Genomic DNA, 23,532 nt, shown 5'->3' on the forward strand with positions numbered 1-23,532 from the left:
GTAAGCTTGGCCAGATGGAGAGGGTCTTGAATGCCAAGCAAAAACACCTGGTAATAAACTTTAGTTAGTAGGCAGCCTTCAAAGGTTTCAGATACTCCCTAAAAGAAACTGACTTGTGTTATTTTCTTACCCCTTCGAAGCATCCCTGTGAGACCAGTCCCTGTTATCTAAACGTATTTCTCTCCTATCATGTCGTGTCTTCCTCTGTTGACTTTATTTTTAAAAATACTAGGTGTGACTCTGACACTTTTGGTATCTGGGACTGCTCAGAAGCTTTCTCTAACAGGTAGTTAAGTTTTCTTTTCTTCTATCCTATTACTTCCAGTTCCATCCCTCAGGGACCATGAGAAACAATTCCACTCTCCTTATGTTTATATTCGGAGGATGCTTATAGAGTTTCCACATTCCCTGTGCTTTGAGCTCAGCCAAGGTATACATACTTAATTCTTTTAATCTCTCCCCCTAAGTCACTCCCTCTGGCCCCTTAAGCATCCTAATTGCTCTTCTCTGAAAGGCAGCCAGCTCATTATGTGCATCTTCCTTGGGAGGCAATGAGGAACACAGTATTCCCCGTGTGGTCTCACTATAATCATATATTACCTCCCAGATGCATCCCATGACTGGACATGTGGAGCCGCACCCCTTCTGCTCCCCGCTCCCTACAGTGCGCCCTGGCCTCAGTAAATCCCTTATCTCAACAGGTTATCTCCCATTTCCAGGTGGCCTGTTCCAAAGCTCGGAACCTGTGTTCATTCACCACATGTTCAACCCCCAGCTCCCGTCTCAGGAGGTCTCTTACTGGGGAAGGTGGCCCGGAACCAGGACGAGTATCTGTGGAAAATTGCAGCTAAGCTTGCGTAAGTAAACGTTGGAAGAGGAGAGGCTGCGGAGTGCCCAGAATTAAGAGATGCTGCCGCGTCCTGCCATGAGCTCCCCGGCCTGCCTGGCTGTGACGGTATTCAAGAAGGTGCAACTTGGAGGCTTCGCCTCTGTTTCCAATTATCCCTTTTATCTCTGCTCTAGCCCCTCTCCTTACCTAAGTGTTTTCACAGCTCTCAGCCATTACTGTTTAGCTTTGTGAGGATAAACGTGAAACCAAACAAATTATACATATCCTGTCTCAAGATGTGTTATCACCCTCTGACTAGAAACCCCCAGAAGCCTGCGGCTTTTGAAAGCTCTAGGTTTTTTTTTTTTTTTAAGCTTTGAAAAAAAAAATGGTGGCAGAGGTTAAACTGCCTTTGAGAACGCCAAATGTTTGGATTTCAGTGAAGGTTGACATGGAAACCCACCTGAGGCTTCCTCGGGTGTCTCGGGAGGAAATAAAACCCGAGCTGGATGCTCCTGCTGCTGGGGTAGGAACAGCTCCCAGGGCGGCAGGTGGGGGCTGCAGGGCCTGAGGAAGCTGCCGGGGGCCGCACAGAAGGGAAGTCGAGGAGAAGAAGCCAAAAGCCAGAAAGGGCACGACGGGGGCGTGGGTGCGGGTGTCCGGGGAGACCTCGGCCGTCCCAGAACTTTCCAGGGCCCGGGGACCTGCGCCGCCCCGACTGGAAAGTTGGTGTTTTTACTCGAAGCCCTTTCTGTGGGCAGTTTAATAACAAACAGCGGCCGCGGCAATGGCGTCCGCGCCGGCAGCGTCGGTGCGCCCGGAGGCGGGGCGCGGCGGGGCGGGACTCTCCTCCCGCGCAGGCCCTGGGCGACCGGCGCACCCCATAGCCGCTCCCGGCGGCCGCCGAGGCGAGGGGCGGCAGAGGAAGGTCGGGAGCACTGAGGCTCCGGGGTTGCCGGAGGCGACGGCACCCAAGTTTATGCAGCTTAGGGTGGACGCTCGACTGCTGAGCTGCAAATACACAGGAAGCTTTGCCCACGGCTCGCCCCATAGGTTCATCGCTTTATTCCCATCTACACCCAGGCACAGGAGAACTAAAGAGAGTTATCTTATGTTGGTTTCTTGGGGAGGAGGCGTGTGGAGGGGAGAGAGAGAGCCCTCCGGGAGAGAAAAGGCAGAGGGAACCCATAGGGTGAGGAAGCAGGACGCCAGTGCTGCTTCCTAACACCTCTCTTTGTCTCCATTCAACACGGATTCCTCCTCATGGTGGGCCAGCCTTAGAGGACTCATTCGTCCTTGCCCCCAAGGCCACCACAGACTCTGTGTTTCTACCCTGAGTACTAGAGGATGCCCTAGAAAAGAAATCTTGAGGACCTCTGTCTTTGAGACTTTGAGGGCCTCCGCCTTCCAGCCACTGTTTCGTCCAAGTCTGGGTTATCCATTCAGTAAAGGGTTGCCACATAAAATACAGCACACTGGGTTCCATATGAATATCAGACAACGACAAATTTTGAGCATAAGTATGACCCACACAAAAATTCGTGTGCGTTTGTTTTATTAACTCTAGCAATCCTAATTCAGTACGTATTTCTGATTCTTCTTCAATTCCCGTCCAGACAGCAACCCTCTGAGACAGGAAGGGAGCGTGCTCTCACCAGGCTCCATTTCCTGCCTCTCCCTCGGTCCCCTCTAAAGTTGGTACACCTCAGGTGTTTTCTAGGGAAGTCCCACCGTAAGTGGAGAGAATAAAGATGGGAGTAGAGATCGGGGTGAAGTAGTTTAAGGTCACCTAACCAAAAATTGGAAATTTCAAACGCAAGAGCTGAATTCGCCTTTATTGGAGGAATTAACAAGATGTGCTGTGAACATAAGGTTAAATAGTAGTCGCCTTTTGTAAGCAACTCTGAGGTTTACATTTGGGATTAATAGTAAACTCCCCAGGCCTTACTGACAGAAGAATGTAGTTGCCCAAATAAACAATGTTTTGATTGGGACTCGAGACCAACCCTCCGAGCACTCAGCCTCTTCCTAGCAGAAGCATTTCCCAACTCTGAATAATTTGTAATGTGCTGGGAAAACATTTTCAAAAAATGGATATCTAAGATACCATAAAAGGCAAAACAGTTCTCGCTTTTGAAGTAAGAAATACCATTTGCAGTAAAATTTCTTCCGTTTGCATTTCTGAATTATGTCTTGATAAAGCTGGGCTTACAGTGCCTGAGTGCTGCCTCTGACCTAGTAAGGAAGAGTCTAATGAAACAGTGTGGGTCTGGTTTACTGTCCTCTAAATATTATACTGTCTTCTTGGTACATAAAACTAAGAATACCTCCCACTGATGGGATTACTGTAACTGGCCTTTACTTCCCACTGCAGGCTTCCTGGAACTGGCCTTTCAGACTGGAAGACCCCTCAGACAGCACAATTCTGTCACACTGTCTCTCGGTGGCCACCGTTCCTTCAGGGGTAGAAAAAGTTAACATTTCCCAATAGCACTTTGACTAGAAACATGAATGTGCTGAGAAGCACAGAAAACATATTGTCTTACTGGGAGGTCTCAAGTGGCTCCGGGAGGACTCCCTTGAAAAGGCCCTGGCTCCATGTCAAACTCCAAAAGTGCTGCTCACTCTGCCCCCTGGTGCAAGTCGGTGTGCGGCTCAACTAGAAAGGAATTCTTCCCCCTTTCCAGGTGGTGGTGTGGACAGCTTTGGAGGACCCTGCTTCCCAGGGGACCAGTGACTGTTTCTCTATGTGTCATGAGCTGAAGGCCTGAGGAATCTGAAGATTTGGATTCTCCTCCAATTCACTCTTTCAACAAGTATTTGTTGATTACCTGCTGTGTCCATATCACTCTTCACCAGGCTATCAAGGGAGGCAGGCTTGTGGGTGAGGGGGGAATTCTGAGTCATCGTGGGGAGTGATGAGGATGGGGAAAGGCAAGGAGAGAGGATGGGCACACAGGAGCTGAGCAGCAGTAAAGCTGCCGTATGCCCATGTCTAGCGCTGTGGCTGGCACAAAGCAGATGCTCAGGAAATGAAGCATTCTGCTGCAAATGGTGTTTCTTACTTCAAAAGGAGATGGAGGTGGGTGTGCTCAGGAAATACTTGTTAAATCTCTTTAAGGATGAAATATTGTGGGTGACTTTATGTTATTCCTAAGCCAACTTTTTTTCCCAACTTATTAAGTATCTTTTATCGATACTGTTAGGTAAACAGGTGCATAGGAGAGCCAGGGTGACACCATTTTAAAATCAACTGCATCTTAAATCTAACAAGGCACAGTCATGACCATGTCCTAAGATGTTTACAGCTAAGGAAGCAGCTTCATAATACCAGCAAGAACAAACTCCTATGACGACAAAATGCCCAGATGCACCAATATCACAGGATAATATATACTTTTAAGATGATTATAGCCATGCTTTGATGTGCCCACACACTAAAATGCCAAGGATAACTTTCATTATATCAACAAAGTAATGCATTTTGTCACATTGTCAGCCCACCTACACATACATATAACTTAGCTTACCCTTTACATAGATAAGACCCCTGTAGAAGAATTTACAACAAAGATGATGTATTTCTCCTCTTGCTTTCTAAGGACGCCCTACTCTGTATCTGAGTAGCTTTTAATAAACTATCTCTTCTCACTGTACTCTGCAACTTGCCTTGAATTCTTTCCTGCGTGAGATTCAAGAACCCTCTCTTGGGGCCTGGATCAGGATGCCTTTTTCTGGCAACAATACTACTTTAGTAATGTTGTGTGCTAAACTAAGCTGTTTTTTTGTTTCTTTGTTGTTTGTTTTTGTTTTTGTTTTGAGACGGAGTCTCGCTCTGTCACCCAGGCTGGAGTGCAGTGGCGCAATCTTGGCTCACTGCAAGCTCCGCCTCCCAGGTTCACGCCATTCTCCTGCCTCAGCCTCCCGAGTAGCTGGGACTACAGGCGCTTGCGACCACACTGGGCTAATTTTTTGTGTTTTTAGTAGAGACAGTGTTTCACCGTGTTAGCCAGGATGGTCTCAATCTCCTGACCTCGTGATCTGCCCACCTTGGCCTCCCAAAGTGCTGGGATTACAGGCTTGAGCCACTGCACCCAGCCACAAAGCTGTTTTTTGGTTTATTTTATTTTTCTTCTTGGATGGTTATAAACTCAACATTCTTCTTGGATGGTTATAGACTCAACATTCCGATCTTGGATTGCAACTGGTCGGTAGTGAGTACTGCAGCCAGAGGTTGTAGGAGATGGGAGTCCGTGTGCATTGACCCAAAGGCAGGCCTGGCATTTCTCATGAAATCTCTTCTAAAAGTTTCCTTGTGGAGTTCCCTTGTTCCTTATGGGTTAAGGATTTCTTAACCCATAAGGAATAAGGGAAATCCTTAAGGATTTTGTCAGACATGGCTTATCTAAGTTTCCTTACAGAGATGCTCTATCTCACTGAAATCTAGCAAGTGATGTTTGGGCTTAGGACAGGAAGGCAAGGAAAGCAGTTAGCTAGAAAATTGGTATTTGTCGGGAGCCTACTAAGGAATGCAGTGTGAGTATTCAGCTCAGGACAACATGCAGGTTGTTTAAGTTTGCTTGAATAAAGTAGACAGGCCTCTCCTCCGTCTTTGGCTGGCAAATAAGAACATATCTGGGAGACCCCCATTAAATCCACATGGTTGGCTGCTCACTCTGTAAGAGAATTTATGGAAAAGTTTGTCCAGGAGTTGGCATAAGAAACAATGCTACTGATTATTCAAACAATTAGATATTTATTGATTCCAGACAGAACATTCCATAGCACTCAATGTGGTGGGAGATGGAGGAGGAGGAGAAGGCACTGTCTCTTCCTGTTGGAAACTTGTTGAGTAGTTGAGGATTTGAAGCTAATACACGCAAAACAACCAAGTACCAAGTACAAGGAGGGCCTGGGTCTGAGGGGTTGGAGTGCAAGGAGGGACCTGAGGTAGTAGTGATAATATGGCAGGCCAGGCACTGTGTGTGCCAAATGGACTGAGTAGGTCATTTCTGTTCATCTTCACACCAGCTCTATGATATTTGTACCATTGTTCCCCCCATTTACACATGAGGAACCTGAGCCTTAAAAAAGTTAAGGAGCTTGCCTGAGGTCACCCTGCAAGAAAATGGCACAACTAAGCCAAAAACATTTGTATAGGAGAAAGTAAGAGAAAAAGTGGGTGGAAAATTGTCGTTTAGTGGAACAAACACTGTTTCCTTGCCTTCCTCTATCTTTAAAGTGCAGATAATAATCTCTACCTTTCAGGATTGTTAGGCAGGATAAATGAGAGTGTCTGTGAACATTTCCATTGTGACACTGCCTGGTGCTCAGTGGGAAGTTAGATGGCACCGCATTAGGGAAAGGAGGTGAGGACAGATATCCCATAGAGGGAATTCGGACATGACTAATGTGGAGCAGTGGGAAGGAAGTTTGGAAGGGAAAAGGGACCCAGTTTATAGAGGACCGGAAACCTAAGAGAGAAGGTGAGCATTGATGTGGCATTAAATACTTTAACGAAATTATTAATACTTTTCTGATTTTTATAGTAAAAATATAGTCATAAGAACTTTGGGGGAAAGAAAACCCAGAAAAGTATGAAGGTGAAAATTAAAAATCTCACTCCCCAGAGATAACCACTTGTAACCTTTTTTGTGTTACTTAACCTTGATCCTAACTCTATGACATGTGCTAGAAAATATGAAATTATGATCTTACTTTTATGAAATAAAGTGTTTATGCATTTTTTATATATGCTTACAGTATTCTGTATGATTATACTGTATGATAAGCTCTGCTTTTTTCACTCTTTGTTGTGAACATTTTCCTCATAACTAGGAAATATTAGAAAAAAACTTTTTAAGGCTATGGACTATTAACAAAGTAGAAGTACCATAATTTAACAATTTCTCTATTATTGGCTTTTGAGGTTGTTTCCAATCTTTCACTATTAGAAATAGCACTGTGATGAATGTCTTTATATATATATATAAAACTTTAACCACATTAAAAAATTATTTCTTTAGGCTGAATTCCTAGAAATAGAGACACTAGGTCAAAGAATATAAGAGTTTTTAAGGCTCTTGATTCAGATTGCCAAATGCCTTTCCAGAAAGGTTGAAGCAATTTATACTCCCACCAGCAGTGTATGAGAGTGCCCATTTTATAGAACGCTTGCCAACAATGAGTATTTTTTTTAAACTTTGTCTATTTGATAGAGAAAACATAGTATCTTGTTTTAATTTGTATTTCTTGGATTATAAGTGAGGTGGAACTTTTTTTCATAGTTTATTGGCTGTTTGTATTTCTTCTTTTGTGAATTTTCTCATTGTTTCCTTGATCATTATTCTAGAACAGTACTGCATAGAGACCTAATGCAAACCATGTATGTAATTTCAAATTTTCTTGTGGCCACATTAAACAAGTAAAAAAAAAAACAGGTAAAATAAAATTTAATAATAAAATTATTTTAGTAATAAAAATCTTAATAATAAAATTTATTTAACTACATACACCCCAAATATTATCATTTCAACACTGGCACTAGCTACATTTCAAGTGCTCTTGTGAGTAGTGGCTGCCATATTGGACAGTGTAGATTCAGAACATTTCCATCATAGTGGAAAGTTCAACTGGACAGCACTAGCATGGAGCTAGAGCTTTTGATATTTTTTATAAGGAAACTTTATATATTTAGTTTTTGTCTATCCTATTTGTTGTAGTTTTTCCACTATGCCATTAACCTTTTAATTTTGTTTATTCTTTTTATTTACTTATATTCAAACAATGTAGGTGAATCTGTCACTATCCCTTTGTTGTCTGTTCCATTGTTTTAGGTCTACCTATTCCCCAAATAGTTAATTCTTCACCTATATTTTCTCCCCTCACTTCCCTTGTTTTTACAGACAGGGCCCCACTATGTTGCTCAGACTGGAGTGCAGTGGCTATTCAGAGGCATGATCGTAGCACACTACAGCCTCAAACTCCTTGGCCACTAGCGATCCTCTTGCTTCAGCCTCCCAAGAAGCTGGGACAGCAGGCACATACTACTGAACCTGGCTCTCCTAAGTTTTTTTAAGGATTTCATTTGTAATGCAATTATTTAATCCTGAAATTTATCACATTATTTTAAAAGTGTACCTGATTTATCAAAAAGCTTACCATTGTTGTATGTCTATTAATTTCTCCTCAGAGTTTTTTTAAGAGTTTCTATCTTAAGTATTTCAATGCTGTGTTATTTAGCACGTTAACAGTTGAGGATTGTTGATACTTGTAAAAGAGTATGATTCTTCTGGTTCATTGTAGTGTTTTTTGTTTTGACTCTACTGTATTTGAAATTAATATTGTCACCTCTGGTTTTGATGACTGCATTTACCTAAGATCATTGTCCCAGCTTTAATTTTTTAACCATTTCAATTTTATTTTGCATATAGTTTTGTATTCATTTTTGTAACTGTGATTTAATCTTAACTCTGCTAAATTGATTTTTGTTCTCATCATTGATCCTTTCATATGTCACTTTCTCCTATTTTGAGTTCTTAAATTTTTTTTTTTTTTTTTTGAGACGGTGTTTCGCTCTTGTTGCCCAGGCTGGAGTGCAATGGCACAATCTCGGCTCACTGCAACCTCCGCCTCCCAGGTTCAAGCAGTTCTCCTGCCTCAGCCTCCCGAGTAGCTGGGATTACAGGCATGCACCACCATGCCAGGCTAATTCTGTATTTTCAGTAGAGACGGGGTTTCTCCATGTTGAGGCTGGTCTCGAACTCCTGACCTCAGGTGATCCACCCTCCTCAGCCTCCCAAAGTGCTGGGATTACAGGCGTGAGCCACTGCGCTCGGCTTGAGTTCTTAATTTTTTATATCACTCAGATAACTGAAATATGCCCTCAAGTAATTGTTTTCAAAAAAGTATCTTATAGTCAGTACTCAATAAATGTTTTCTGAATAAATGCATGAATGAAGAATTTAAGCCTTTGCACATCATAGAATGTCCTTCTGTTCTATGATAAAAGCATGACTTTTTTTTCTGTGATAAATCTACTTTTTACTCCCGAATAATGTTCTTGTGTCTCTCTCTTTTTCCAACGAACTTAATTATTTAGTCTTTTTTTTTTTTTTACATTTAAACATTTTGCCATGGTATGTCTATATTTTGGTTTCTTTATATTGGTTTTACCTGGAAAAAAAATGAGACATTTTTAATCTTCAAATTTAAGTCACTCTTAAATTCAGGAAAGTTTTTTTCTGTTATATATTTTTCTGTTTTGTACAGTTGTTCTGGATCCATTTTCAGAAACATGACTGGTTTTGAGATTGGATCCCAGGTTCTTCCTTTATATCAATCATTAATTTTTATCAGTTTGCCCATTTAATGTATATTTAGAAGGAGTTTTGGCAAATGGCATAAGGTAAGGAATTAAAATTATTTTTCTATTTAGTTTGCCTTCTCAAAATTGAAAAAAATTACAACCTTATCTTCTATACCTCTCATTCTGTTTTCTTATTTTTATTTTTTAAATTAATTTTTAATTTTTGTGGAAGCATACTAGGTGTATGTATTTATGGGTTACATGAGATATTTTGATACAGGCATGCAATGTGTAATAATCACATTAGGGTAAATGGGGTATCTATCACCTCCAACATTTCTCCTTTGTGTAACACACAATCCAATTATACTCTTTTAGTTATTTTTAAGTGTACAATTAAATTATTTTTGACTGTAGTCACCCTATTGTGCTAGCAAATACTTATTTATTTTTTCTAACTGCTTTTTGTACCCATTAACCATCCTCAGTTCCCTCCAATCCCCGACTACCCTTCCTACCCTGTGGTAAACATCCTTCTAGTCTCTTATCTCCATGAGTTCAATTATTTTAATTTTTAGCTCCCACAAATAACTGAGAACATGTGAAGATTTCCTTTCTGTGCCTGGCTTATTTCACTTAACATAATGACCTCCAATTCCATCCATGCTGTTGCAAATGATGGGACCTCATTCTTTTTTATAGCTGAATAGTACTCCGTTGTGTATATGTACCTCATTTTATCTATCCATCTGTTCATAGACACTTAGGTTGCTTCCAAACTGGCTATTGTGCAGTAAACATGGGAGTGCAGATATGTCTTCAGTAATGTGATTTCTTTTCTTTTGGGTATAAACCTAGCAGAAAGATTGCTGGATTATATGGTAGCTCTATTTTTAGTTTTTAGTTCTCCATAGTGGTTGTACTAATTTACATTCCCACCAACACACAACAGTGTATAAAGATTTCCTTTTCTCTGAAACATCACGTATTTCTGTTTCTCCAAGATTGGCCCCTGGGTCCTTATTTAGTTCATTTGGCGAGGTCATGTTTTCCTGGATGGTATTGATGCTTGTTGATGTTCACTGGTGCCTGAGCATTGAAGAGTTAGGTATTTATTGTAGTCTTTGCAGTCTGGGCTTATTTGTACCTGTCCTCCTTGGAAAGGCTTTCCAGGTATTTGAAAGGAATTGGGCATTGTGATCTAAGCCATAACTGCATTAGGAGGCACCTCATGATCAGTAATGCTGTGGTTCTTGCAGACTCAGAGGTACCGTCTTGGTGGTCTTGGATAAGATCTGGAAGAGTTCTCTGGATTACCAGGCAGAGAGTCTTGTTCTTTTCCCTTCCTTACAAGCAAATGGAGTCTTTTTATTTGTGCTGAGCTGCTTGGGACTGGGGGTGGGGTGACACAAGCACCTTGTGGCCTCCACTGGGACTGTGTTGGATCAGACCTGAAGCCAGCACAACATTAAGTCTTGCCCAAGGCCTGCTGTAACCACTACCTGGCTATTGCCTATTTTTGCTCAAGGCCCTGGGGCTCTACAATCGGCAGGTGTTGAAACCAGCCAGACTTGTGTCCTTCCCTTCAAGGTGTCGAGTTCTCCCAGGTCCCAGCCAGGTCCAGAGATGCTATCCAGGAGCTAGAGACTGGAGTTAAAAACCTTAGTGGCTGAGCTGGCCCTCAAACCACTAGACACAGTCCTTCTCACTCTTCCCTCCCCCTTGCACAGGCAGAGGAGCCTCGCCCCATGGCCACTACCACCACAGGCCCACTGAGAGTAATGCCAGGTAACCACTGATGCTCCCTTAAGGCCCAAGGACTCTTCAGGCAGCTTGTAGTGAATGCTAACAGGCCCAGGACTCACCCTTCAGTGCAGTGGGCTGTCTTTTGGATCAGAGAAGGTCTAGAAATGCCATCCAGTAGCCAAGTCTTAGAATCAGGGACCCCAGGAGCCTGCCTGGTTCTCTACCCCACTGTGGCTGAGGTGGTACCTGAAGAAAGCACATCTCAGAGTCTCACCTAAGGCCTCTGTCATGCTACTTGGTATTGCTGTTGTTATTCAGGCCTAAGGGCTTTTTAGTCAGTAGGTGATGGATCCTGCTAAAACTTGGTCCTTCCCTTCAAGGCAACAGTTTCCCTTCTGGTTTAGGGTGTACCTAGACATGCTGTCCAGGAGCTAGGACCTGGAATAGGGGCCTCAGGATTCTGACTGTTGCCCTATCCTACTGTAGCTGAGCTGGTATCCAAGAGGTAAGTCAGAAGTCCTCTTTACTCTTTCCTCTCCTCTCCTCAAGTGGAAGCAATACGTCTCCTTTGGAGGTGCTAGCTGTGTTGCCTGGGGTTGGGTGAGGAGTGGTGCAAGAACTCCCTTAGCTTCTCCGGCTGGTGTTTCAGTAAGTCTCATGCCTCCCAACTCCACTGGCTCTCAACCCAGCTCAGCACTAAGACTTACAGTCCTTGTGGGCTAGAGTGCCTTTCAAATTTACTTAGGGCCCCTGGGCACTGCAGCCTACAGTGGCAGGGCTTGCCACAACTAAAGTTCTGACCGCTGGGATGGGCAATTCTCCTCTGACTTCGGCTGGTCTGAATACTTCCTCCATGAGCAGGTATTAGCTGAAGTAAGCCCAGTTTTGCTTTCCACCGTAATAGGGCGGCACTGAGTTCAGTGCAAAGCCTCACAATCCGCTGCACTTCCCTCTCCCAAGTGTAGAGCCTCTCTCCATGCAACACTGCCACTGTTGGGGTGGGGGGTGGGGGAGGGGTAATGTCGGTGATTGAAGACTGTCTGTCCTACCCTCTTCAGTGCCTCTTACCAAGTACTGTGAGTGCTCACCTGATTTTTGGTTCTAATGAAGGTGCTTTTTTTGTGTGTAGACAGTTGTTGAATTTGATGTTCCTGCAGGGGGGCTGATCAGTGGGAGTCTTCTATTCTGCCATCTTGCTCTGCCCCCACTCTGTTATCAAGAATGTCAATTGTACACTTTTGGGGCTGTGATGCATATGTCACATCTACTATTACGTCTTTTATTTTAAAATGTTTTAAAATCTCAAGCAGCTTTCTTTTCATCCCAGCCTGTTTACTACTCATAGTTTTCTGGTCTTGTTTCATAAAGTACATATCCCCTTATGTCTTATTGATGATGCCAAATAGCTTTATCAAATATTCATAGTTTTCAGATGTCTGTTTCAGCAAAAAATTTTCTCTCATTCTTTCTCTTATTTTATATTTTTTATAAGTGTTTTGTTGCTTAATAACTTACATATATAAAACTATATATAACACATAAATGGACTGCTCCATCAATTTTCTCAAAATGTAACTACCACTCAAATCATGAAAGAGCACAGTGCAAGCATGAGAGAAGCACACCTCACATCCTCTCCCAGTTACCACTCCTAAAGTAATCTCTATATCCTGACTGCTGTCACCATCTATTAGTTTTGCCTGGTTTAAAACTTTATATAAATAGTTATTTCATTTTATTTATTTTACCTTTTCAGTTATTGTGAAATAGGAAGAGATAGATCCAGATCTGGTATTGGCCAACAGACTGGGTGGTGATTGCCTTGTCCCTTTCACTGTCTTGTTCAGCAGATGGATTCCCCTTCTCAAGAATGAAGATGCTAGGTATATGTATTAGTCTGTTCTCATACTGCTATAAAGAAATACCTGAGACTGAAAAATTTATAAAGGAAAGAGGTTTAATTGACTCACAGGTCCATATGGCTGGGAGGCCTCAGGAAACTTATAATTATGGTGGAAGGGGAAGGAGGCACGTCTTACATGGCAGCAGGCAAGAGAGAGCATGTGAAAGAGGAACTGTCAAACACTTACAAAACCATCAGTTCTGGTGAGAACTCACTCACTATCAAGAGAACAGCATGGGGGGAAACCACCCCCATGATCCAATCACCTCCCACTAGGTCCCTTCCTCAACACATGGGAATTAGGGGGATTACAATCAGAGATGAGATTTGGGTGGGGACACAGAGCCAAACCATATCAGTATACTTTCTAGTCCAGTTTTCTAGAATGTTGAAATGTTACACTCTTATCTCCTCTCTGATTCCTTGATTCTGAGAACATATGATACAGGAAAAATATAATTCCCAGCACATACTATGAATTAATTAGGATTTGGTTCAATGCATGAAATAAAGAAAAAATCACAGCAACTTACTAAAGAGACATTCCTTTCTTTCTCAAAAAAGAGTCCAAAGACATCCAAGGTTACGATGACAGTTGTGTTCCACAAAGTCCTCGGAACCCAGGCTCTCCCCAGCCTGCTGCTCCACATCCCTAGGGTGTGGCGCTCATTATCGGAATCCAAAGTAACCATTAGAATGCTAGACAGTAGAATGGAAAAGGGTATGGGGAAAAGGGAGCAAAAGAAAGGTGCTAGTTGTTTCAAAAAGAGATTCGTGCATCTTCCATGTATATGCCACAGGTCACAGCTATTACTCTATTGTGTCTTTATCTGTGGCCTCTGCCTCTTTCCCATCTCTTACCAAGGGTTTGTCTTCTCTGTCCCTCAGGAACCCTGAATGAATATATCTCAAATCAAATTTATTATCTTCTCCAACAATCCTACTTCCTACATATTCTATTTCCATTCCCATTTCACAGTCTAAACTTGAAACTTGGGGGTGGTCCTCACTCTGCCTTTCTTCTCTCTCCTTCATGTTAAATTTGTTGAAACTCTTTTTATTTTTACTTTCTACATACCTCCTGTGTTGATTGTCTCCTCTCTCACTCCCCTTCCCTGTCAGAGGTCCTAATTATTGTTCACGTTGATCAGCTTTCTAACCAATATCCTTGCTTTTCCTTCCATTCCCCTCAGATCCATTGCCAACATCTGTTTAGAGTGATCATTCTAAAATAACAAGCTGATCATCCTACATTTCTGTTTTAAAATGTGTAACCATTTGCTGTTACCCAAAACAACGGTTCATTGGTTTTTTTCGTGTCAAGAAACATTGTGGATACCTACATATATATTAATTAAGAAATTATGTAAACCAAAAGCTACTCTGAATCCAGCAATAATGTTAAATTTTTTATGATTAATAAGCATGGAATTTACATACATTGAACCAATAGTAATATATATTTGGAAAGATAACATGTATTCAATCTGGAGACGATGATTGGTGGATTGGTGAATGCCTTGCAATGACTACTTACCACCAATTGAGACCCATGGCTTTAGAGATGACATCAAATTAATTAGTGGGCTATAAAAGATGCTTTAAACTCTGGAAACCAACATTTCACTTTTCTGTCCTCACCTTCTGGTCACTTTGCTCTCCTCACCTTCTCACTCAACGGCAGCCACACAAGCTGTCCCTCTTTCTGCCGTTCCTCACTCATCACTTTTCCCAGGAATGCCCTTTCTTCCTTTTCTCTGCCTGGAACACCCTGACCTTATTCCTTAAGACCTGGCAAAAACATCAGGAGAAACCTTTTCAGATCCTTCTTAGAGTTAGTCGCACTCTCACGCAACTCATAGCATCTCACACATCATCTCAAGCAGAGCTCTTACTGGGATGGGTTTTACATGTGACTCCCTTGCCAGATTCTGGGATCCTAGGTGGCAGGGACTGGGTCTTATTCATCTTTATATCCTGGGCTCCTGAAATAGTGCCTGGTACGTAGTAGGTGTTCCTGTAAATAGAGGTTGATGGATTCACAGTGACTGCTAGGATATTTTTAGCAACCTTAGAGCAGTTTCCTGGCAGAGGAAAAAAGTAAGATAGTCCTGCCCTTGATGTCCAGGTTCTTTTCTCATAATTACCACTCCATACCAGAACAAATAATAATCAATCATATATTTAGCCATTAAAAGTATAGAAAGTTACAACCGGAGGGAACTGCAGCTGTCATCCAATACGACTCCTTCATATTGCAGATCGAGAGACAACATTGAGCCTTTTCTTTTCTAGATGAAGTAACACAGTTTTCAACTTCCTCCACATTCTGGTTCTCGATTAATTTTCTTTGAATCCTGACTCCAACATTCCTCCTAGGTTGTAGGAATATGCTGCTCATTTACAAAAAGTGTAACTTTTTGTAGTCACTAACACGAATGCCTGCAATCCATAGATGACATATTTTTTAATGATCGAGACGTTTCAGCATTCTTCATGGCCAACTCCTTTACCAGGCAGTATCTAAGAAAAACCAAGATTGGCAGATCTGAATTTTAACTTCACTTAGTTCTCTTGCACAGGCTCTGGTGAAGGTGCAAATGGGTAATGAAGGCCAGGAGGCAAGTGGCCAAAGGAAGAGCGGCAACCTGGACATTCAACCCCTGGAAAACAGAAAACTTACTGGAGTCTACTGTCATCTAGGAGAGGAGCACCTGCCTGGTTTTGTAACTTCTGAGTGTTGAGTGTCCATTGCTAGGTGTCAGATGTGAGATGAGTACTTTTGTGGCAATATGGATGAATTTGTATGGGGGGATGATGTGTATGGAGCTGGTCGTAAGTAACTTGAGGGGAATGTGAAGAATATTTGGTTTTGGCAAGATGCAATGATGCTAAATATCTTTAGGGCACTGTGTATTACATGGAAAAAAATTAAACTTTCTTATGTTGCATCCAACTAACTACCTTGTCACTTCGAGGACAACAAAGTGGTAGTTATTGTTGAAGATATGTGTAGGAGAAAATTTTAAAAAAAGTCAGTTACAACCTAGGAGTTCTGAAGAGCCTGCCCAAGAACTAAACTTTATTATTGCTTTTCCCTGGAGGGAAAGCCTGGGCATCTCTCCAAATTTAAACGAAATATTACTGCTAGCGATTAAATGTGAAAATTCGGCTGGGTGCAGTGGCTCATGCCTGTAATCTCAGCACTTTAGGAGGTCAAAGAGGTAGGATCACTTGAGCCCAGGAGTTCAAGATCAGCCTGGGCAGCATAGATAGACCCTATCTCTATGAAAAATAAAAAGAAATTAGCTGGATGTGATGGTGCAGGCCTCTAGCCCCAGCTACTCAGGAGGCTGAGGTGGGAGGATCATTTGAGCCCAGGAATTCGAGGCTGCAGTGAGCCATCATGCACCACTGCACTCCAGCCTAGGTGACAGAGCGAAACCCTGTCTCAAAAAAAAAAAGAAAGTGAAAATCCTTCTGTATTCAGTAGCCTATAGATGTGCAAGCATCTTTACCAATCTGTGTTCCATCTTTGGACAAGTAAATGTGACCTGAACTCATCTGTCTATGTATACATTATTCAAAATTTCTAACTCGATAAAGGGATACAAATTCAAGTCTAGAGAAGTTAGAATCCTGATTGTTTACAAAACTTGTCCATCAAATAGAGCTGGTGTGATTAACTCTGGCACCCCTAAATTCATTTTGTATATTCAATGGTTCCTATGAAAAGCTAGATCTGAAATAACAAATACAGAGACAGCACCATTAGCAGGGTGCAGGCATCACACGTTTTTCCTTGGGTTGCTTCTGTTACCAATCAAACTTGCAGACCTGAGACTAGAGCATTTCTGACAGCTAAGTCCCACAAAAAAGATGCTGTTCATTTATTTTGGCAGTGGGTTGTACTATTCTAAGAAGGCAGCTGTGCGTGGCAGAACCCAACATTATAACTCAAAATCTGTCCTGTCTTAGCATTTGCAGGACATTGGGTTGTGGCATTTTAGAAGGAGATGAAACAGATAGGAAGAAGATATATTAAGGAACAGCAGTTTAAATGCTATGACTTGTAAAATCCCTTATGTGCAGTACAATGTTTTTAGTTATTAAAGTGCATATAATTTAAAGGGCAATTTACTTTACATCATTTGTACTGTTGTATATTCCTCCCATATTAGTCAATTATATTTCTTTGTAGACAGTTTTAAACTTGTGCATTTCAATAGTAGCTCATGTGTGTGTTTAAATCTTAAGCCAACATGAGATTTACATTGATGTTGTAGAAATTCTAGTGAGAATTTTTCAAGTTATATAAAATTTTCTACAAATGCTCTACTTAAATATTCTGCACATAAAATAAGCCAGCAATACAACAGCTGAGAAGTGGGCTTTTATTTTTCACCTTACACCTTTCTGGAAAACACAATTGCAAACTCACTCTGTGTGGATTTCAAGGCACACAGGGAAACATCCATGTATATAGCCAGGGAACAACTTTATCTGCTAGGAAGAGAGTGACTTTCTTCTGGGCTCATGTGACAAAAAACTCACACTTGAATGATAGACACATCTTTTTCTTTCTGTTTGTTGGCAGGTTGTCCACTATAGTAGTTTGCATGCTAAGCAGAATTGCAGGGTGAGAAGATAACAAAGTGCCTAAACAATTTTTCTTCTTTCCCCCAGCATGAGTAGTATACATCAGAAGTTTATTTCCCCTATAGTCAGTACCTAACTATCTTTATGGAGATGCTAATCAACTTCTTTAATAATGCTTCTGGAATAAAATGCTACCACTGTTTGGGGTCACAGATACACACCATATTTTTTTGTCTTTGCATATATGTTACAGCCTAATTCATTCTATTGTGTCTATGTATATCATTGTACATAGTATTTATCTATCCATATCATTGTACATAGTTGTCTGCATTTTATGATGTTGGAATAGAGATTTGGATTTGCAATTGAGATACACCTATATTGAGTTTTTTGTTAGTTTGTTTTTAAAAAATTCTTTCTCAGATTTTTTCCTTTTTTCTATTCTGCTTTAGGCCAGACACTCCAAAAGGGTCTGTACATGGAACAGACTGGGCATTGTTGGTGGTATGTACTGCAGTTCCATGGAAACCATGTCTATGAGTCAGAAAGCAAACACCAGGCCTGTTGTATTGATACCAGGAGGTGTGTTACTAATATAACACCTGACATGTGTGAACTGGCCAGACATCTCCCCAAGAGATGCTGTACAGGATGCCATGACGGTTGGAGCTAATTGGAAGTATAATCCATGACTGTTTGGGGAAGACAAAATCATACCATCCTAGAGGCAGGCCCATTCCTTTGGCTTCTCAGTGGGGAGCTTGTTTTCTTATTAGTGCTGATGGTTTTATTGCAGTCAGTGGAAGACAAGAGGCCATTTGCTTCTTGCACATCAATCAATCACTTCTGGACCTGAGGCCTCAGCAGAAAGCAGGCCACACAGCTTCACTCCTGAATTCTTGGAGAGCACTCAAACAAGTGAGCAAACTACAAGACTCCAGTGAATCAGACTTTATGGTCGGAAGAAGTGTGAAGAAAAACCCAAATGTCTTCAAATGATTAAGTAAAACTGGCTGCTTATCTATTGTTTTCTAGGCATCATGAGCCTGCTCTAAGCCAAGGTTTGCTAATGAAGGCCTTTAGCCTGTTTTTGTATGGCTCACAAACTAAAAATGTCTTTAAAGCGTTATTTTTTTTTTTTAATCCCAAAAGCAGAAGAATACGGGACAAAGACTGTATGTGGCCCACAAACCCTAAAGTATTTACTATCTGATCTTTTACAGTAAAAATATCTAAGCAATAGGGTGCAATAATGAAGATAAGTTTTTCATTTCTAGCTGCCATACCACTTCTCTGTCTTCCTCAGAGTCCACCTGAATTGTCAGTGGGCCCAGGAGAGGACTTTGACTTTGACTTAAGGGATTCTATGAGAACCATGTGTAGTTTTGGGGTTTCCTGCACCACTTTCAGGTAGGCCTTAGTATAACCTAACAGTGCTTTATGTTTGTGCTCAGCAGGTCATTAGATGGAGAACCAAGAGCTTACAGAAATTACACTGAACATGAATTAGAAAGATCCCCTCTAATTCCCCAGACCACAACAGGGCTTCCAGTACAGCCAGCCTTTCAGCGATTACACATGTTCATCAGAGCTTTGGAGCCATTTAATACTTTGGTGTTTTTCCTCTAATACTCTTCTTTAAGAGCTGGCCCCCCCGCAAAGTTTTGGAAAGATAAGATTCTAAATTAATTCCTAAATTCTCCAGTTAGATAGAGACTGCCTTTCAGTCCAGGTTCTTCTTTGTTCTTTGATCTGGATCCCAGGAGAGTCACGAATGTTTCTGCTGCTGCAGCTTTGTCTGAATATTGCTGGTATCTTGAAGGAAAATCTTCAGTCTGCTGATGTACCCCTAGGCTGATTACAGAGGGCCGACAGTAGGGGAGATGGAGCAGGGAGCATCCTTTGTCTTGCTTACTTTTTGGGCCAACACAAATCCCAAGGCTCATGTGGGTAGGGTAATCCCTGCCCCCTGAGGCTAAGCACCCCCCACACCTGCAGACTGGGTGAGAACCTGGGATTTAAACAAACTCCGGGGCTGGCATACAGCACCATTTCTTTTTATCATTTCCCCTACTCTTCTTTGATGTTACCCCAGCTCAGGCCCTCATCATCAATCACTGAGACCAGAGGGGTGACCTCTTCAGAGATGACTCTAATCCCCAAAGTAAACTGAGTCTACCCTATGCCCTATTTCCAGGGAGCTGAAAACGTAGCCATATCACCAAAAGTTAGAAGCTTTCTGTTGGTTCCCATTGCCTACAAAATAAAAGTTCAACCCTGCCACAGTATTTTGAGATCTGCCTACTTCCCTAGTAGATCTGCCTCCTTCCTTACCCCACCTCTTGTCCTTCAGCCATGGTTACTAAGAGGCAGGCAGTTTCTTAAGCAGACTGCTTCACTCATGCCTTTACTCATGCTGGTCCCACCACCTCCTAAAATGCCATCCCTCGCTTTTTCCCAGTTTGCTTTACTAATCATCTTTCTTTTTTTCTTTTCTTTTCTTTTTTTTTTTTTTTTTTGAGAGAAGTCTCACTCTTATCCCCCAGGTTTGAGTGCAATGGCTCGATCTTGGCTCACTGCAACCTCTGCCTTCCAGGTTCAAATGATTCTCCTGCCTCTGCCTCCCAAGTAGCTGGGATTAAGTCGCCTGCCACCACGCCTGGCTAATTTTTGTATATTTTAGTAGAGACGGGGTTTCACCATGTTGGCCAGGCTGGTCTCGAACACCTGACCTCAGGTGATCCGCCCACCTTGGCCTCCCAAAGTGCTGGGATTACAGGCATGAGCCACTGCACTTGGCCTACTAATCATCTTCCAAGTTGAGATCATGGGTCATGTTAAGGGTTGAAATATATCCCCCTGAAAGATATTCAAGTTCTAAACCCCAATACTTGTGAATGTAACCTTATTTGGAAATAGGGTATTTGCAGATGATCTAGTCAAGAACGGGGTCATTAAAGTAGGCCCTAATCCAAAATGACTGTTGTCTTTACAAAAAGGGGAAATTTGGACACAGAGACAGACATGCATAGAAGGAAGACAATGAGAAGACATAGGGAGGAGATGGCCATCCATAAGCCAAGAAATGACTCGGGCCACAAGAAGCTAGGAAAGAATCATGGAACTGATTCTCTCTCCCAGCCTTCAAAGGGAACCAACACTGCCAACACCTGGATTTAAGACTTCCCACCTCCAGAACTGCGAGACAATAAAGTTCTGTTGTTTGAGCCAGCAAGTTTGTAATATTTTCTTACAGCAGCTCTAGCAAACTAATACATGTCACTTTTGGTGTACAACCTTTCTTGAGCCACATAACATCAAAATGAATAGCCTACCATTGAACCCTAGCTTGTCCCAAGAATATCTCCCAATCCCATCAGGTGTAATATGATAAAGCTGTGCTTTTCAAATTATAATGTACACGTGAATTACCTGGTAATCTTGTTACAATGCAGATTCTGATTCATTAGGCCTGAGTTGGTACCTGAGGTTCTGAATTTCTAGCAAGCTACCAGGTGGTGCTGATACTGCTGGTCCACAGTTCACACTTTGAGTGCCAAGACTTTAGAGCACTCGTCTACAAGGCTATAATATTCCTGAGGTCAAAGACTATGCCTTTGAATACCCAGTGCTTGGAGCAGTGCTGGGAACATGACAGGCACATAACAAATGCTGGTTGAATGGTTGGTGAATGAGGAATGCATGAGTCTATGCTCTTAGGAGTATGTCTTTGGTATTGAACAGTTCATAATAATTCCCAAGATAAGTTGGCCATACAATAATTGCAATGTGAAGGGCCTCTTACCTTTCCCATGCTTCATCATTTTTATGCATTTAAAATTCTTCTTGGAAAGGAAAAGAAACTCCACATCAAGCATTTGAAGAAAGACATTCTGGAATGTCACAGTGATGGTAGGGAGCTCAATGGGCTAATCTTTCTGTATTAACTGTATTTGAACCAATTCTTTAACACTAGCTTGCAAAAGCCACCTCCTTCCTCTGACTCTTCTCCACTTCTACTCTCTGTGTAAGTGCCCAGAAGCTGGTCACTGAGAGCAAAACGACAGGAAAGAAATGTACAAGATTAAGCTCAGAATTGGACTCTGGCACTGTACACTTAAAACAGTTCCCTGAGTAGGTAACATAATCCCTAGTTACAGATAGAAATTTGAGGTTTGAAGTAGTTTGTCCAATGTTATCAAACTATTGAGCGGCAGAACCAGGGGTCAAACAGATTGAACGTCAACGCCTGTGCCCTTTCCATCACACAGAGAATGCTGAAAAAGAGAGAGCTAATGGTCTAACTGGCCACACAGTTGAGATATCTGTGGTGCTTTCCTCTTTCCTCCCAGCAGAAAATTTGAAAGCAGTAGAGATTATAGCTCAGAGGCAATTACCCAGCTGCTCTCTAAAATATTCCAAATCTGACAGTCACAGAGATGCCTCGTTTTTCTGGCATTTTCAAGGAACATAATCTTTAATATAAACATTTTCCAGATAAATATGATTCTTGCCTTTAAATTTTAAAAATTATTGTAATAATTCTAGGTAGAATAATTATAAAATACAGTATACCTACTTTGCTACCTTAAATTACTTCTATCTTTTCTTGATGATTCAGGGCCACTATCATGGATTGTCAATTCCAGAATGATGCTGAAATTCATTCATATTGTCAGGTATTATCGAAATATTGAACTGTGTGTTCCTATATTAAATGGTCTCAGATTTTTTGAGAAAATATTTCTGCTCTTATAGTTCTTTTTCGATTCCTCCTTTGATCTAAAGACTGTGAGTTCTTCCTTTTTGCTACTGTCAATGAATTCGCTTCTAACATTGTGTTATGTCTAATGTGTTGATTTCATTCTCAAGGGGGGGAAACTAATATGGAAGCTTGTTAGAAATATATGCAAAGTAAAAATGAGTAGGATATGAGTTGAGCATGTAAGAGATCTCTTTCAGAGTTAAGGTATGAGATTTTGTGCTTTTTAATAGTTGTTTTTGACTGCTCAGAGACTTATGTTCATGTCCTGGCTCTGAAAATTATATTTTGAAGTTGAGATCATCTGGAAAACCTCTATAAAAGTGTAATGTTGCTATACAGTATATTAGCTTTCTTCATGGAAGTCAGTGGAAGGCAAATAGTTACCTCCTCTTAAGGATTCCTGTTGCCTACAGAACAGCTAATTACAATAAAACCTCACCAATATGGAACGACTCAAAAAGGAAAGATATTCTGAATTAATTTTTTAAAATCTCATTTACAGTAGTTTTTGCCTGGCATGGTGGCTCACGCCCATAATCCCAGCACTTAGGGAGGCCAAGGCAGGAGGATTGCTTGAGGCCTGGAATTTGAGACCAACTTGGCCAATATAATGGAACCCTGTCTCCACACACACATACAAAGTATTTCTTTAAAGTTATATGCGCCTCTTGCTTTCAAAATAAAAAAGTGACTCCAATTATCTGCTAAGAAAATGTACTAAGACTTCTTGTTAGATGTATTCTGTTGAATAGATAACAATATCTTTTGGCTCTAAACATATATTCAAATACTCTTTGTCTTAAGTAATTTAAACTTAGTTCTATAATCATATGTATAGTATTGCTTCTCTGTTAAGTCATTTCTAAATAGTGAAAAACTTAACTTTAGTCTTTACCAGGTTGAATTATCACAAATCCATAATTAGTAAAGTCTAATTTTCATACATATATTTCAAATATATATAATTTTCATATAAAATATTTAACTGCTAAAGAGTCATCTCAATGACTCTTTGACATTTCACAATTTAAACAATTTAAGATTTTTCTCTACCTTTGGAAGTAGTTTAAACCTGAAGAGTAATTTTATCCATACTTTTTAAATTATATACTACAGTTTCTAATTTTGGAAAAATGAGAAAGGGAAAAAGGAAGAACAAGCAAAGATGAAAAGGAAAAAAGAAATCAAAATTCAAAGTGATGCCATAAGGCAGGCTGGAGGCCAAAGAACGGGTCCTGCAGGGATGGCCTGGTAATGAATGGAATGCATAGCCTGGAGGCAGCCTCTTCCTTATTATTACTCACAAATGACCCTTTTGTTCATCTAAAAAAACCAGCATTTGAAAGAGATCGGTATCCACAAATTAGTTATTTTGAACA

The 23,532-nt window shown here is 41.3% G+C and overlaps 1 protein-coding gene across 1 annotated transcript; it reads left to right on the plus strand.

The window, feature by feature from the left end:
* Positions 1-616: 616 nt before the first annotated feature.
* On the plus strand, positions 617-19,017 carry LOC134733420 (uncharacterized). Its single transcript, XM_063622347.1, has 5 exons — positions 617-857; positions 17,841-17,970; positions 18,185-18,306; positions 18,666-18,798; positions 18,846-19,017. The coding sequence occupies exons 1-5, from the start codon at positions 617-619 to the stop codon at positions 19,015-19,017; spliced, it is 798 nt and encodes a 265-aa protein (XP_063478417.1).
* The last annotated feature ends 4,515 nt before the right edge of the window (positions 19,018-23,532 follow it).

The sequence above is a fragment of the Symphalangus syndactylus genome, chromosome 18 (genome assembly GCF_028878055.3).
Source record: "Symphalangus syndactylus isolate Jambi chromosome 18, NHGRI_mSymSyn1-v2.1_pri, whole genome shotgun sequence".
NCBI lineage: Eukaryota > Metazoa > Chordata > Mammalia > Primates > Hylobatidae > Symphalangus > Symphalangus syndactylus.